This window comes from Aquarana catesbeiana, linkage group LG01, assembly GCF_042186555.1.
Source record: "Aquarana catesbeiana isolate 2022-GZ linkage group LG01, ASM4218655v1, whole genome shotgun sequence".
NCBI lineage: Eukaryota > Metazoa > Chordata > Amphibia > Anura > Ranidae > Aquarana > Aquarana catesbeiana.
This window is the reverse complement of record NC_133324.1, coordinates 245,462,835-245,476,476: the sequence shown is the minus strand read 5'-3', so window position 1 is coordinate 245,476,476 and position 13,642 is coordinate 245,462,835. Positions and strand designations below refer to the sequence as shown.

At 43.8% G+C, this 13,642-nt stretch overlaps 1 protein-coding gene across 1 annotated transcript in view; it reads right to left on the bottom strand.

Moving 5' to 3' along the window:
• The window catches only part of VPS37B (VPS37B subunit of ESCRT-I), a 48,750-nt gene that overhangs the window by 4,314 nt on the left and 30,794 nt on the right, over nt 1-13,642 (bottom strand). The window contains exons 2-3 of the mRNA XM_073627475.1: nt 5,552-5,723; nt 1,264-1,346 (exon numbers count right to left, since the gene is read on the bottom strand). Coding sequence (XP_073483576.1) covers nt 1,264-1,346; nt 5,552-5,723 — 255 coding nt within the window. The remainder of the gene's footprint in view (nt 1-1,263; nt 1,347-5,551; nt 5,724-13,642) is intronic.

Sequence of the window (13,642 nt, the reverse complement as noted above, 5' to 3'; positions counted from 1 at the left end):
GGGGGGGGGACAGAGTGTGATATAAAGGGGGGGGGGGACAGAGTGTGATATAAAGGGGGGGGGACAGAGTGTGATATAAAGGGGGGGGAGGGACAGAGTGTGATGTAAAGGGGGGGGGACAGAGTGTGATGTAATTAAGGGGGACAGAGTGTGATGTAATTAAGGGGGACAGAGTGTGATGTAATTAAGGGGGACAGAGTGTGATGTAATTAAGGGGGACAGAGTGTGATGTAATTAAGGGGGACAGAGTGTGATGTAATTAAGGGGGACAGAGTGTGATGTAATTAAGGGGGACAGAGTGTGATGTAATTAAGGGGGACAGAGTGTGATGTAATTAAGGGGGACAGAGTGTGATGTAATTAAGGGGGACAGAGTGTGATGTAATTAAGGGGGACAGAGTGTGATGTAAATAAAGGGGACAGAGTGTGATGTAAATAAAGGGGACAGAGTGTGATGTAAATAAAGGGGACAGAGTGTGATGTAAATAAAGGGGACAGAGTGTGATGTAAATAAAGGGGACAGAGTGTGATGTAAATAAAGGGGACAGAGTGTGATGTAAATAAAGGGGACAGAGTGTAATGTAAATAAGGGGGACGGAGTGTTATGTAAATAAGGGTAAAGGGGGGGGGATGGAGTGTGATGTAAAGGGGGGGAGGGAGGCGTTGTGAAGGGGGGCTGAGGATACGGATGTATAGAGGAGACTCGGATGTGAAGAGGGGACTATGAAATGAAGGGTAGATTCGGACCTTTGCCAAAATACATTTTTACTGACTGGACCTCTGTATGTTTTCATTCAAGACCCTTGATGTAAAATTAACTCAGTGGAAAGTTGTTTGTTTTATGATCAAGATTAACACAAAAAGGAGTCACTCTTTGCCTTAGGAAGGAGAGAGGTTTAACCACCGCATACAGCAAGGATGCTTTACAGTCACAGCAGTGAAATATGGAAGTGTCTTCCATAGGAGCTGCTTGTAACTGACACAATAAAACTACCGAAAAAGTCTGGATCTGTCTCTTTAAGTGCACAAATGGCCACTTATTATTGCAAGAAAGAACATTGTAAATGTTAATCCAAGTGAAAACGGTCAGCAAGACATGAACCCTCAGCTCACAGGTGAGCCATGGCTGTCATGACTGAGTCGGTACTTGTTCTCTTTACAATATTTAGAGACAACTGACCCTGCACAAATCAATCCCAACACAATCACTCTCCTTTAAATACATATACGTAGCACAAGGCACAAACTGGCAGTGTAGCATTACCTCTGTCTCCTCCTCTATCTTGGCTCCTTCAGCCTGCAGAAGTGCCAGTAAAGTTTCCAATGAAGCATTCACAGATTGCTGATCTGTAAATAAAAAAAACACATCTTTTACTTTAGCAAATATCATTTTTAATTTTTGGGCAGAAAAGGGTTAAAAACGGTCAAATTACTTTTTGCTGTGTCCAGCTGAGGAGAATTTCCTCCACTTCCTGTCCTGGGGACACAACAGGAAATAAGAGAAAATCTCCCCAAAGTCCCCACTGGAAGATTTCCCCTCGCCTCTTGCTCTGGTAACGACTCTAAGGCCCTGTTTACACCTATGCGAATTAGATGCGGATTGCACCGCATCCAATTTGCAGGACATTTTAAAATACCTTCATTTGAATGCATCTGGTTCACATATGTGCGTTGCATTCACACTGCGCATTGCCCAAAAAACGCGTGCGTTTTCTGGGTTTTATCGGTGCGAATTACAAGCATATTATTTTCTATGGGCACACATCTGATTCGCAAACGCATTCCGTTGTGAGCACGAATTCTCTCCTTCTCCTCACTACCCCCCCCGGCCAGCTGATCCGCAGATAGAACGGAGGGGCACCACTGAACAGCTGCTTTTTCTCTTCTCAGAAAAAATGTAGCTGGAATTTGCACCGGACTGGTGTGAACCCGGCCTAAAACTTTACACTTCTCACTTTCTCAGTGACAATGGTCACCAGGACAAGTAGAGGGAGAGTTCCCCTGGCCACAATAATCTGCAAGACAAACCTGGCAGAAGGTCTAACCCTCCTCCATTCTCGCCAACAAAAACTTACCTTACATAGACTTTTTTTTGTGTGAAGTGATCAGTTTCATAAAATTCTTGTACAATTTTCTTCTTCTGCCCTTTCACACGAACATTCCAAATGGGTCTGCGTATCTATTTTTCATGTGGATCTGATCGGAAGCTCCATTCTCCTCTATGGAGCGGCGGGTGTAAACGGACATGTGTCTGTTTACACCCACCTACATCCAATTCAATCTGCTAAAATCCAGACGGATGGGGACTCCCCTTCCCTCCAGTATATCGGATCAGATAGCAGTCAGGTGTAACCGGACAGGTGGTCTGTTTACATCTGACCATAGAGGAGAGCAGGTTGTGTCTGCTGTGTATAAGTGGAGCGGACACGGATCAACAGATTCCCTGCTGAGCAAGCGGATTGTAAGATCGAGTCCGCCCCGTGTGAAAAGACCCTCACATACTGTACACAGGCTCTGCCTTCTGTGTGCTTTCACAAAACACTGTGTATATGGGTCCTAAAGCTAAACTCCAAACTATTTTTTGAGGGGTCTTAGACAGAAAACCGAACCGGTTTTATTGCTGTCTGTCTTTGTTCTGGATGAGAACTGTCAACAGGAAAGTCAAATTAAATCTACCCAAAAGAAAATGGTTTTCAAATCCTGATAGAGGTTCTCTGCTTCCCTCTGGCAACAGTGATCACAGCAAGTAGGAAGTGAATCTCAACAGTGGGGATGTAGAAAAAAAAAAAAAAAAAGTGCATGTAATACATTTTTTCCATTGAAGCCTTCAGAGAATTGCCATCTCAATGAATGCCTCGTGGGTGCAATGCACAGGCTGCTGCACTGTTTATACCCAACCACCGTCCAGCAATGACAAATTTGAGAGGGTACAGCGCCATAAATTACCAATGTTTTTATTTTTTAGGCAAAAATTAAGCAATTTTTTCTTTATATAGTAGACAAAAAAGTGGCCATTAAATATCACCACTAGCTAAGGGTAAACTGCAGATGCCCATCTCGCTTGGCGGCTTGGCACTACCGTGCCTAGTGAAATATTACTGGGCGGCTGTCCTAGTGACGGTCAAGTGGTGGCTGTCGGAGGAGCCGGCTAACCCTGCCTCTTCATTAGAGGCGGCGTTGCTGGGTTCATATGCGGAGCTCAGAAACTTGATTTATAGAGGCCCCAAGTCTAACCCACGGATTACTCTTCCTATGACCACGACTCTGAGGGTGTGGGACTCGATCAGCAGACAGATGGGTGGTCCTGGGATATGGTCCCCTGAGACCCCACTTTGGGGGAATCCTCGCCTGCCGCATTTCCGTACCATCCCTGATCCTGTTGTGTGGGCTAGGTATGGAGTTACAACATTAAGAGACATAGTGTCTCAGGGGCAGTTGATTACATTTAATGCACTGAAGCAAGACCGAGACCTCCCGAATCACATGTTCTTCAGGTATCTCCAATTACGGCATGCCCATCGCTCCCAATTCCCCTCTGCAATCACGATAGAAAAGTCACCGGTGGAGGGAATGCTCAGATCTCCCGACCAGACCAAAACGATGTCTACCTTACAACATGTTTGTTACATTAGATACCTCTGTGATCTCCCGGCTGTTTACCCTCTGGCAGAGAGATATCCCGGAGCTGACAGACGAGGATTGGGAGGAGGGTGTCCAACAGTATCTGCCTCTGGTAATATCGGCCAGAGACAGATTTATTCAGTTGAAATTCCTTCACCGAGCCTATTATTCTCCGGTTCGCCTGGCTAGAATTTACACTGACCGTACAGCTGTATGCCCTAGGTGCAACTCTCAACAAGCTGATTTTTTCCATATAACCTGGGCTTGCCCTGTGGTGTCGAAATTCTGGACAGAGGTTCTGGCTGAAATCAATAGCATTGGGAAACTATCAGTTCCATATAGTCCGATCCCTCTCCTTCTGGGCATAAGCGACTTTTTAGATTTGACATGGGGCAGGAAGGTGTTCCTCTTTTACACCACGTTTTATGCTAGGAAAGCAATCTTACTGCAGTGGAACCAGACCTCACCACCTACTAAACAATTATGACAATCACTGATAAACACAGCTCTCCCGCTCTACAAGCTGACGTACATGGAAAGAAATTGTCCCAAAAAATTTGGGAAAATATGGAATGAATGGGTAAAGGCAAAACACCTAACGATTGATTAAATGTGACCTAAATATAACTTTGTAGTAGGTTTACTCCGTATCTCCCCTTCTTCCTCTCCCCCCCCCCCCCCCCTTTTTCCAGGGAATCTTCATTACTCTTCATTACTTTTTCTGTATGACAGGGTGGGAGTGATAAGATGATACTCTGGCAGACACATATGTTTGTAAGCTTAATTTTTTGTGAATTGTGTGGATATATAAAACGAATCTAGATGTATGATTGTTAGATGGCATAACCTGGCAATGTAAAGTTTTGCTTTATTTTGTTTTGGAAAATCTTTAATAAACTGAATGTTAAAAAAAAAAAAAAAAATCACCACAAAATAGAATTCTATTTGTCTGAAAAAAATAATATGGGTACAGTGTTGCACGACTGAGTAATTGTAGGTCCAATTGTCACTACCACACTGAAAACTAAAAAACAGCTTGGTATTGAAGGGGCGTACAGGCAGGTTCTCAAGTAGTTAAAAGTGACACTAAATCCTTATTCTCCAAACTAATAACCCCATAATCTATTTTTCATTAAATCATTTCTTATGGCCTTTTTCTGCTTCCTGATATCCTGTTAGGTCCAGAGCCTCTCCTTTTCCCTCCTCACTTTGTAATGAGCTGTGCACGTTCATTACGGTCATGCACACTACAAATCAAATCCCATAGTCTATAATTGGGAGCGAGTCAAGAGCAGGTCCTACATACAGTGGGAAGATGGAGAACAAATGTAGCCACCCTCTAACAGGAAGTCAGATACTGGGGCAAAAAAAACAAAAAACAAAAAAGAAGAATTCGGGGGATTTGGAAGAGGCCGAGAGCAATAGAAGGTAGTTTTTTTGAGTTAAGACTATAGGCTTTGGTTTTAGAAAAAATCTATGCGCTAGAATAGTGAATGTTACTTTAAGGTAAACACTGCAATAACAACTCAGTATATATTTGTGCCTAAAACACACTATAACATAACATACAAGCAAGCTTATAACCCTAGGTTCACATCGATGCGTTTTTGCGGGCCGAATTTGCACAGGCACAGCAGCCCATTCATTTCAATAGGCTGTCGTGCCTGCGTTTCCTGCAGAAAAGGGTCATTTTGACCATACGATTTGCCTGCGGTCCCTGCACTCGCAGTGCGATTTTATATGCGTGGGGATGCCATTCAGAATGAATTGCAGCTCCACACGTTCTCAGAGCAGTGCTTTTTCACTGCAGGTATCGCTGCGATTCCAGCACCCGCAGACACACACATCTATATGTGAACCAAGCCTATAAAGGAACAAAGTCAAATTCAAGAAATGTCAGCACCAGTGTCTTTACAAGGATATTAACTTACCCAGCTTTGTCTTCTTTAGCTGATTGGATTCCATGACAGCCTGCAGCTCCTGGTATTTCTGGGTCAGAGTGGTTTTTAGGCTGTCCAGCTTAGGCTGGAAAAGCAGGTTTGCTTCTGCTAAGCTCCGGTTGCCAGCAAGGGTCATCTCTTTACTGAGCTGAAGACTCTGAGCCTACAAAACAGGGAACATACACCATCGTCAATGAGGTGCCTGATAGGCTGGTAAGATTACACAAAGGAAGCTCTCCCCATTCCAGAGAATTGCCTCAAATCAGTTTTACTGCCTTTCCTAACTCACTTTACGGTTAATGGGTGTGGGTGGGTGGGGGTGGGGGTGTGTGTGTGTGTGTGTGTGTGTGTGTGTGTGTGTGTGTGTGTGTGTGTGTGTGTGTGTGTGTGTGTGTGTGTGTGTGTGTGTGTGTGTGTGTGTGTGTGTGTGTGTGTGTGTATGTATGTATATATATATATATATATATATATATATATATATATATATATATATATATATATATATATATATATATATATATATATGTATGTATATGTGTGTATGTGTGTATGTGTATGTATATACACACACACACACACACACACACATTGAATTGAGCAGGTTGTGTAGACAGACATCTTTATGCAAAGTTAAAATACAGAGTACCAATCTTATTGCACAAGTTACACTTTCCAATCCCTCTCTTTGGTTTGAGCTGTGTATGATAACACACCCCCATCCATAATAGAGGACTCTGTATGGGCCACGTGATAGTTCAGTAAACCCATCATTACACTACAGAATCACCCTCTACATGATTCAACCAGTTTCTGTTCCTGCCTTCAAAAGAAAAACACAAACCATCATTCACCTACAGCAGTCAAACAACAGATTATTGCTGACAGTAGTAATTCCAGTCATTCTTTCCAATATATAAAGTATGTACTAAATGTCCTAGTTGCTCCATCATGGTGTTACTAAACCCAGTGAATAAGTGAGTTCATAACTTCTTATGCCCTCTACCACTGCAGACTTATCAGCATTGTTCCCAGCTACTTCTGTTGACTACAGATACAGTATTAGTTGTGGTGGAAATTAAGAAAAAAAAAAAAAAAAGAAGTGTGAAAAAAACAAAAACAAAGCTACAATTATCTAAGGCAGTGGTAAGCTGAAATTTGTTCTGCTTTTGTTCCTGGGTTTAAACACACTAAGTCAAGGCATAAACAAATATGCTTTAAATCGGTTGAAAAGCCTTTTTTTTTTTTTTAATCGTAATGCATTTTGTCACGACCCTCGTGACTATATCAAGAGATGCCTTGATATAATCACATGTAGTGACGAAACACGTTGAGGTGGAGCCTATGACATCATCACGTACAAATCAGAAAGCAGAGAGCAAGCCGCTGGGGACACAGGGACGAGGATCTGCAGAGGTTTCAGGCATCCAGGGATTTCTTACCCTAACCACACAAGCGATTCACCTGTGTGCACCAGGAATAGTGCATCTGTAAATGAGTTTTATACTGTCGTTTTATTAAAAGCTAGTGTTTTAAAATGGTAAACACTATGTCAAGTTCTTTCCTACCCTCATGGTATCTACTTACGAGGAACACCATTTAAGAGATTGGGAGCCCTTATACATACAGAGGACCATCAGTTTGCTGATTATATACCCGTAAGGGGAAGGTGCCATTGAACCAGATTGTGGGTCTCCTTGGGAGGTGAGCACATAGGGCAGTGATGGCGAACCTTGGCACCCCAAATGTTTTGGAACTACATTTCCCATGATGCTCATGCACTCTGCAGTGTACTTGAGCATCATGGGAAATGTAGTTTCAAAACATCTGGGGTGCCAAGGTTCGCCATCACTGACATTGGGTGACCAATGGAGGGCACTGTGGTGTGCACAGCCTTAATTATCATTTGGATTGTCACTATTGAAGATACCTAGACACTTGCACTAAGAAGAGAGCACTTATTGATTGGAACTGATGAATCAATATATCAAAGTTCACACAGTGGTGTAGTGGTTAACACTTTCACCTAGCAGCAATAGGGTCGCTGGTTCAAATCCCGACTACGACACCATCTGCCTGGAGTTTGCATGTTCTCCCTGTGCCTGCATGGGTTTCCTCCGGGTACTCCGGTTTCCTCCCACACTCCAAAGACATGCTGGTAGGTAAATCAGATCCTGTCTATAAGTTGGCCAAATATGTGTATGTGTTTGTAAGCACGTTGGGACCCCATGGGGTAAAGGACCGCGCTATACCGCAGATGGACACCGCCGGCAAAAAGCGCCCTGAGGCGATTCAATTTGCATAGGTAGCACTATACAAGTCACTCATTCATTCACCTGTATCAACTGTTATTAATTTATGGACTTTTATGTTTATATTTTTCTATAGCATACCTTGATCTTTATGGGTTATTGGTTTACATTGAAGTGTATTTACCATTTGGAACCCAACAGGGAATAGTTGGGTGAGGTAGCACTTCACAATATTTTAAGATTTACCACCAGGCAGTAGGTGGCTTGACTTCCTAATCGGGACACTTGGTAGATGCGTTCATTAGAAATGGTGTAAACAATATAATTAGTTGATAATAAGAGTTCCCAGGTTCTTGCGAGAAATTCCCCTCGAGCTCCTTTGTAACACTGCCAGATGAATTATTGAGAGCTCAGTGTTATCTTGCCAGCAGCCTGCCGTTTCTCCCCCTCATTGCTGGGTCAGATTATACCGACTGGAAGAAAGAGGCTCCATTTCCCATAGGAACATTCCAAGGCCATGGTTCTTTTGTTTGCAGATTACACAATGAGACCAGACATCAGATTGGTTGCTACAGACAACACATTTTTCTATTTGTTTTATTATACCAGCTTCAACATGATGAAAGAACAATCAGCATTACTTATTTCTGAAATACATGAGGCAGTGTGTGAATTCATCTATCTGGAAGCCAGGCCAAAGGAGTAAAGCCCTCCTAACCCTCTTGGCTTGAACCCTATTGTAACGCTGAGGTCTCCCTTCAGATCACACAGCTCTGCATAAACTGATGACGTCATATAAAGCTTGGATTTTAATAAGCACCAAATACATCATAATGGTTTACAATAAGCTAATGATCAGGGCCCTCTTGTATTTAATTGTATTGTGACTATACGGTCTCCCTCCATTTTGTAAAGCAATGTGAAAACTGTTGGCACAATATAAATCCTGTATAATAGCAGCAAACCAAGCACAGAAAATGATAAGGCCATCTGAAAATCAACATTACAATGTGCTTCCTGTAGATAACAGCTGTTTCCTATGCAGGTGCATTATAGAAGAGATTCACCCCAAAACAGCTGCAAAACAGGATACTAAAATAAATCTGCATCCCACTTCTGGGACTTCTAGAGGGACATGGGTGGATTTTATTAAAGTACAGCCAAAGCTTGTTTGGCTGTACTTCTGTGGCTCACAGGAGTAAAGATCGTTCTGCACTCCTGTGACTCGTTTTCAGCAGACAGCAGGCTGAAATACGCTGTCAGCTGACGTCACAGAGCTGGTCCAAGCTCGGGATAGAGTGCGACCATATGGTCGGGATCCATCCACATGCCTGGACCGGCACCCGGCTCAGCCAGCCACTGAGAGCCCGAGCCAGCCACTCCTGCCCCCTCCACAGCCCAGCTGTCTGCTCATGGAGCTCTGAGAACTAATCGGTGGTGTTTGATCACTCCGTTCTCTGTCTTAGAGTCGGCGGGGGACTGGGGCTACATCCAGCTACGCAAGTATGATTAAAAAAAAAAAAAACAAACAACCCTCAAATTTCATCGTTGGCCCCTTTCACATGGGCCAGAATCCGTCCAAGTGAATCCCCGCTGAGCAAGCGGATGACAGGTCTGTATCCACTCCGCTATACAGAGTGGACACAGACACAGCCTGCTGTTCTCTATGAGGCGGTTGGATGGAAACGGACTGCATGTTTTTAGCGGATTGGATGCTGGTGGGTGACTGCGGACTCACATCCACCTCCCCATAGAGAACAATGGGTGGTCTGATTGGTTTGCTAGTGTGAAAGGGGCATTAGGTTGACAAATTCTTCTAGTACAACCAACAGAAAAAAACAAAAAACACAAACTCCATATATACAATCCTATACCACAAGTTGATCCAGAGGAAGGCAACATTCCAATGTTGCTCCAGTGGGGAAAAAAATATTCCTTCCAGATCCCCCAGGAGGCATTCAGATATTCCCTGGATCAGTTAGTTATACATTTGTGCACTTAGGAGTCTTGCTGAACTGGCCAAAATTCAAGCCATGGGTCGACCCTGTCTTCACCACCCAGCTCAACAAGCAATTTAGGGCCAGTTTACACCACATGCAGTCCAGTGCGTTTTGTTCTGCATCAAAAATGCATGACAAGTAGGATCTATGGTATGCAATTGCATAGTTCACACCAGTGCAGTCAGTTCCAAGGCTTTCCAATTCCAGAAAAAAAATAGAACATGCTGCATTTTTCCTGCACTGGAACACTGTAAAACATCAAAAACACACCTGACCCCAGTACAGTGAAAAAGAAAAGGAAACAGGAATATAAACAAAAAAAAAAAAAGCATTTGGAATGCACCCGGAAACGCACCAAAAACGTGCGTGCAGAAACGCATCCAGAACAGATCTAGAGTGTGTTTTTGTGGTGTGAATCAGCCCTAAAGTCAATTGAGCCAGGTAGGGTAATTCTCCAATCAGATGCAGTAAGTGCCGGTTCACACAGGGGCGGCACGACTTGCAGGTCGCCTCAGCGAGGCGACCTGCAAACGACTTCCGAGGCGACTTGCAAAACGACTTCTGCATAGAAGTCTATGCAAGTCGCCTCAAGTCGCCCCCCAAAGTAGTACAGGAACCTTTTTCTAAGTCGGAGCGACTTGCGTCGCTCCTATTAGAACGGTTCCGTAGCACAGAACGGGAGGTGACTTGTCAGGCGACTAGGTCGCCTGACAAGTCGCCCCTGTGTGAACCGAGCCTAACTGTTCTGGTAATCAGGCAGCCGCAGGTGTTGCAGCTTCTTAAAAACAATAGTTGGTGTTGTAGAGTCCTCCATCCACAGTTACCCATGGCAAACTGTGTACCCAAATACCATATACAGTACACGCATGTAACATTTTATGACATGAGTCACATTCCTACAACTCCTCATCTTCTTCCCACATAAAAGAGGTGGTTTATTAAAACTGCAGTAAAGAGACTTTTGTACAAAACTAATCAGATTTCTTGTTTTATCTAGACTTGGTTGGCATTCCTATTTTTTCTTTTCCCAGTAAGGTAATAAAAAGTCCAGCGTAAGCAGTTGCATAATACACTACAACCTGGGATGATAACCAATAGCAGATTCCGAGCTGCTACCACTAACCTGATCTCTGAACCTTTATATCTTAGATCTGTGAAATAATGGAACATTTTGCTTGTCTATACACAACATGAAAAGACTAGCAGAACCATGTCTGAGCTGAGACAGCACAGTAATGTGATCAAGAAGGCAAGGTTATACATTTGTATCATGGCTTCTATTTCCATTTAGGTGCGGTCTGCATGGAGTTTGTTATCCCTGTGTGTGCACAGATATCTCCAGGTACTTCAGTTACCTCTTACAATCCAGAAACATTAAAAGGGGAGTTCCAGTCTGGGGAAAAAAATAAAAGTCAGCACCCACAAATACTGTAGCTGCTGATTTTTAAAATAGGAACACTTACCTGTCCAAGGAATTTGCGATTCTGGCACCACAAGCCAATTCGTCAATCGGGTTCGGGTGCCGGCACTGTAAGGGTTTCCTACTGTGCATACAAGAGTAGGACTGTGCTTTCTGAATGGTCCCGCTTACTTCTGGGACCGGTTTACTCCAAGGAGGCACCAGGGGGAAGGAGGAGGGGCTGGATGTGGCAGAGAGGGGGGGGGGGGGATTTTCAGGTGCAAACAAGCAGAGCTTCCCCTTTTGGGTGAAGCTCCATTTTAATGGTACAGAAGTCAGCTTCTACTTAGACATGTACTGGAGACCAGTGACTCTGCCCCAAGGTCTGCATACAGTGTTAGTGCATAACTTCTGCATTCCTGAAAGCCTCTTCTGAACACCCCTTTAGCCACCTCCCTGACAGTGGGGGTATGCAAAGGTATAAAAAGAATAGGCTGCACACCATGATTGTGATCCAAAATCCTTTATTGGGACATCCCAGAGTGATACAAGAGCAGAGTGCCTGGTAGACGCATTTCATATTATAAGTGCTTAATCATTTGATTAAGCACTAATAGTATGAAACGTGTCTACCGGGCACTCTTCTCACGTGGCGTCACTTTGGGATGTCCCAATAAGAAATTGTGGATCACAATCATGGTTTGCAGCCTATTCTTTTTATACATAGATTGCGGAGGCGCGCACCCACTAGTTCCATCAGGCTTCTTCATTTCACTTGTCGGTATGCAGAGGTACATCTCCCCATAAGATTGTGTGTATGCCTGTCTATAGGTTGCTCAGGCATCAAGCATTGCATTGTGTGTACGCTTACTCCTCAAATATTCCAGGTGAGATCTTGTACCCTATCTCGCGGGTAGGGATGCCCATTGAAATCCCACAGGTGCCGTGTGTGTGCAAATGAGCACGCATAGGTGTGAAGCAAGCCTCAGATGAGGTGGCTGAATTTGTTTTTATTTCTTTATCTCATGATTGTGCCAGTAACACATTCTGACCCAGGGTGACGTTTACTCACTGTACTGCATCTGTGGGGGAGCAGAAATTGCGTTACAACTACAAAACCGCTCAATCCTTGTCTCCATAACAAAGGGGTGTTTTGTAGTCCCAAGGCCTCTTCACATGGTCCTGAACACCTCCTGTGTGCCTTCAGGTCTGTGTACCCGCACAGATGTCAGATTGGGAGCTGTGACCATGCCCCCTCTGTGTCCCAATTGACAGCAACAGAACTGCCTGTATGAAGACCTGTACATCGCTGTGCGGGTAAACAAGGCTCTCTAGGGGCGTTAGGTAGGCCCATGTGAATGATTAACACTTCATGATAACATTTAAACAGATCAAAAGGGAGGCAGTATCGAATAAGATGTAAACCTGTAAACCCTTGTACTAGGACAGACTCTGTACATCAAATCTGTATTAATGAATACTGCTATTACAAGTATACAGAACCCCAACGTCACCGTATGAGGCTCAGGACTAGGTCACCTGACAAGAGAGAATAGGGAATGGAACTCATCACCAGTGCTCTCAGTCTAAAGCAATGTATTTTTTAACCAGTGACATTAGGTAAAACGGTTTGCCACCCCGAGGTCGGCTCTAATGTGACATAGATCAAGGCTTGGATTCTGAACTGCAGGGGAAACCCTGTAGAGTGTGGCTTCCTGTATACCTCTACACCCCCCAGCCAATACTTCACACTAGCAATGACTTGCAGCTCTGTGATCTTTTAACCACTTGCTTACTGAGCATCTAAACCCCCTCCTGCCCAGACCAATGTTCAGCTTTTAGCGCTGTCACTCTTTTAATGACAATTACACGGTCATACAACACTGTACTCAAATGAAATTTTTACAATTTCTTTCCCACAAATAGAGCTTTCTTTTGGTGGTATTTGATCACCTCTGGGTTTTTTATTTTTTGTTAAAAAAAATTAAAGACCGAAATCTTCTAAAAAATAGAGTTAGGTACCTGGTAACTCTTTTTCTAAGAAGTCTTCCAGGGCAGCATCAGAGATAGGCTCCTCCTCCCTGAAACAGGAAACACATTAGTCCACCATTATAAATTTCAGTCTTACCTGCGTGCCTCAGTTGTATTAAAGCACCGAAGGAAATCTCAGTAAATCTTAAAAGCTCCCCCGTTGTACCTGGTATTTGTCTTTTCAAGGGTGGGAACTAGTGCTGCCCTGGAAGACTTCTTAGAAAAAGAGTTACCAGGTACCTATTTTCTCGAATCGTCTTCCAGGGCAGCATCTGAGAGGATGTATCAATACTTACTAGGGTGGGGATAGAGACTGGAGCGCCTTGCGACCAAGTGTCTGGTCTTGGTCAGACAGCTGGTCTATGCGGTAGTGCCTTGCGAAGGCACTGAAGCTCGACCATGT